The sequence below is a fragment of the Myotis brandtii genome, unplaced genomic scaffold, assembly GCF_000412655.1.
Source record: "Myotis brandtii unplaced genomic scaffold, ASM41265v1 scaffold39, whole genome shotgun sequence".
Lineage (NCBI taxonomy): Eukaryota > Metazoa > Chordata > Mammalia > Chiroptera > Vespertilionidae > Myotis > Myotis brandtii.
The window spans coordinates 8231559-8232501 of record NW_005364953.1 but is presented as its reverse complement, the minus strand read 5'-3'; the positions used below and the strand labels follow the sequence as shown (position 1 = coordinate 8232501).

The 943-nt window shown below is 49.7% G+C and overlaps 1 protein-coding gene across 5 annotated transcripts in view; it reads left to right on the top strand.

Annotated features, from left to right (window-relative positions):
- ENOX2 (ecto-NOX disulfide-thiol exchanger 2) overlaps nucleotides 1–943 on the top strand; it is a 298526-nt gene that overhangs the window by 123093 nt on the left and 174490 nt on the right. The window contains exon 1 of one of the 5 annotated variants that reach the window (XM_014544970.1): nucleotides 296–610. The exons of the other annotated variants lie outside the window; for them this stretch is intronic. Within the exon in view, the coding sequence (XP_014400456.1) occupies nucleotides 592–610 (19 nt within the window). The 5' untranslated portion in view covers nucleotides 296–591. Of the gene's footprint in view, nucleotides 1–295; nucleotides 611–943 lie in introns of those variants that run through there. 5 annotated transcript variants of the gene reach the window in all.

Genomic DNA, 943 nt, shown 5'->3' with positions numbered 1-943 from the left:
TACTGAAAAGACAATAAAGTGGTAAAATGAAAAACACTATTTTTATTCTCCCCCTTCCTTCCTTTACAGCCTTTATTTAAACTTTGAAATTTAGAAAAATTTCACTCCTATTTTCATTTCTTTACATTCAATATTATTTTGTATTAGTTTCAGGTTTTATATTAGTTACAGAATAGTGGTTAGGCAATCATATACTTTACAAAGTGTTCCCTGATATTTCCAGTACCCACCTGGCTTCATACCATCATTACAACACTATTGACTACATTCCCTATTTAGGTTTACAGATTCCTTCCAATCTTTCTTTTGTGTGGCTCGCCCTTCCTTTTCTTTCTCACTTCTTCCCTCATTTTCTTTATATAGTATCTCAATTGGCCCTCAAAGCTCAGTGAAGGCACTGGGACATGCTTAATCCATTTTACAGACCAGGAAACTGAGGCCAATTCCAGTTGGCTATGGAACTGGACTCCTCGCGCAGGGAGCCCTCACAGCCATGCTCTCCACCTTTCCTAAGGGACAGTCGCAGGGCAAACAGAACAAACCTCCCTGTGAGGATTCCAAGCCTTATTCTCAAGCACCTCTTCATCATGGATGCTCCACATTCTTTTCGGTCAGCGCCGGGAGCTTCACCAAACCACCGCAGTGGGGTACCCAGCAGTGCGGTGCTCTTCCACTGAGGTGGCGCCACCCCTCCACCCCGCCTCAGGGCTGCGAGTCTGCGCCCCTCTGCCCGGGCGTCCTTCCACACCGGCAGTCATCACCTCTTGTTTCCCGTGTATAAGGGCCACTACAGAACCTCGCTCTCCGCGGGCGAGGCAGATCCCCGCCCGCCAGCACCCTACCCAGGCCTGAGCCCCCTCCAGTGCACCCCACCTTGGCGCCGCTCTGCGCCCCTTGGGCCACCCACCTCCTGGCCAGCTGCTTCGCCAAAGCTGTGGCGCTT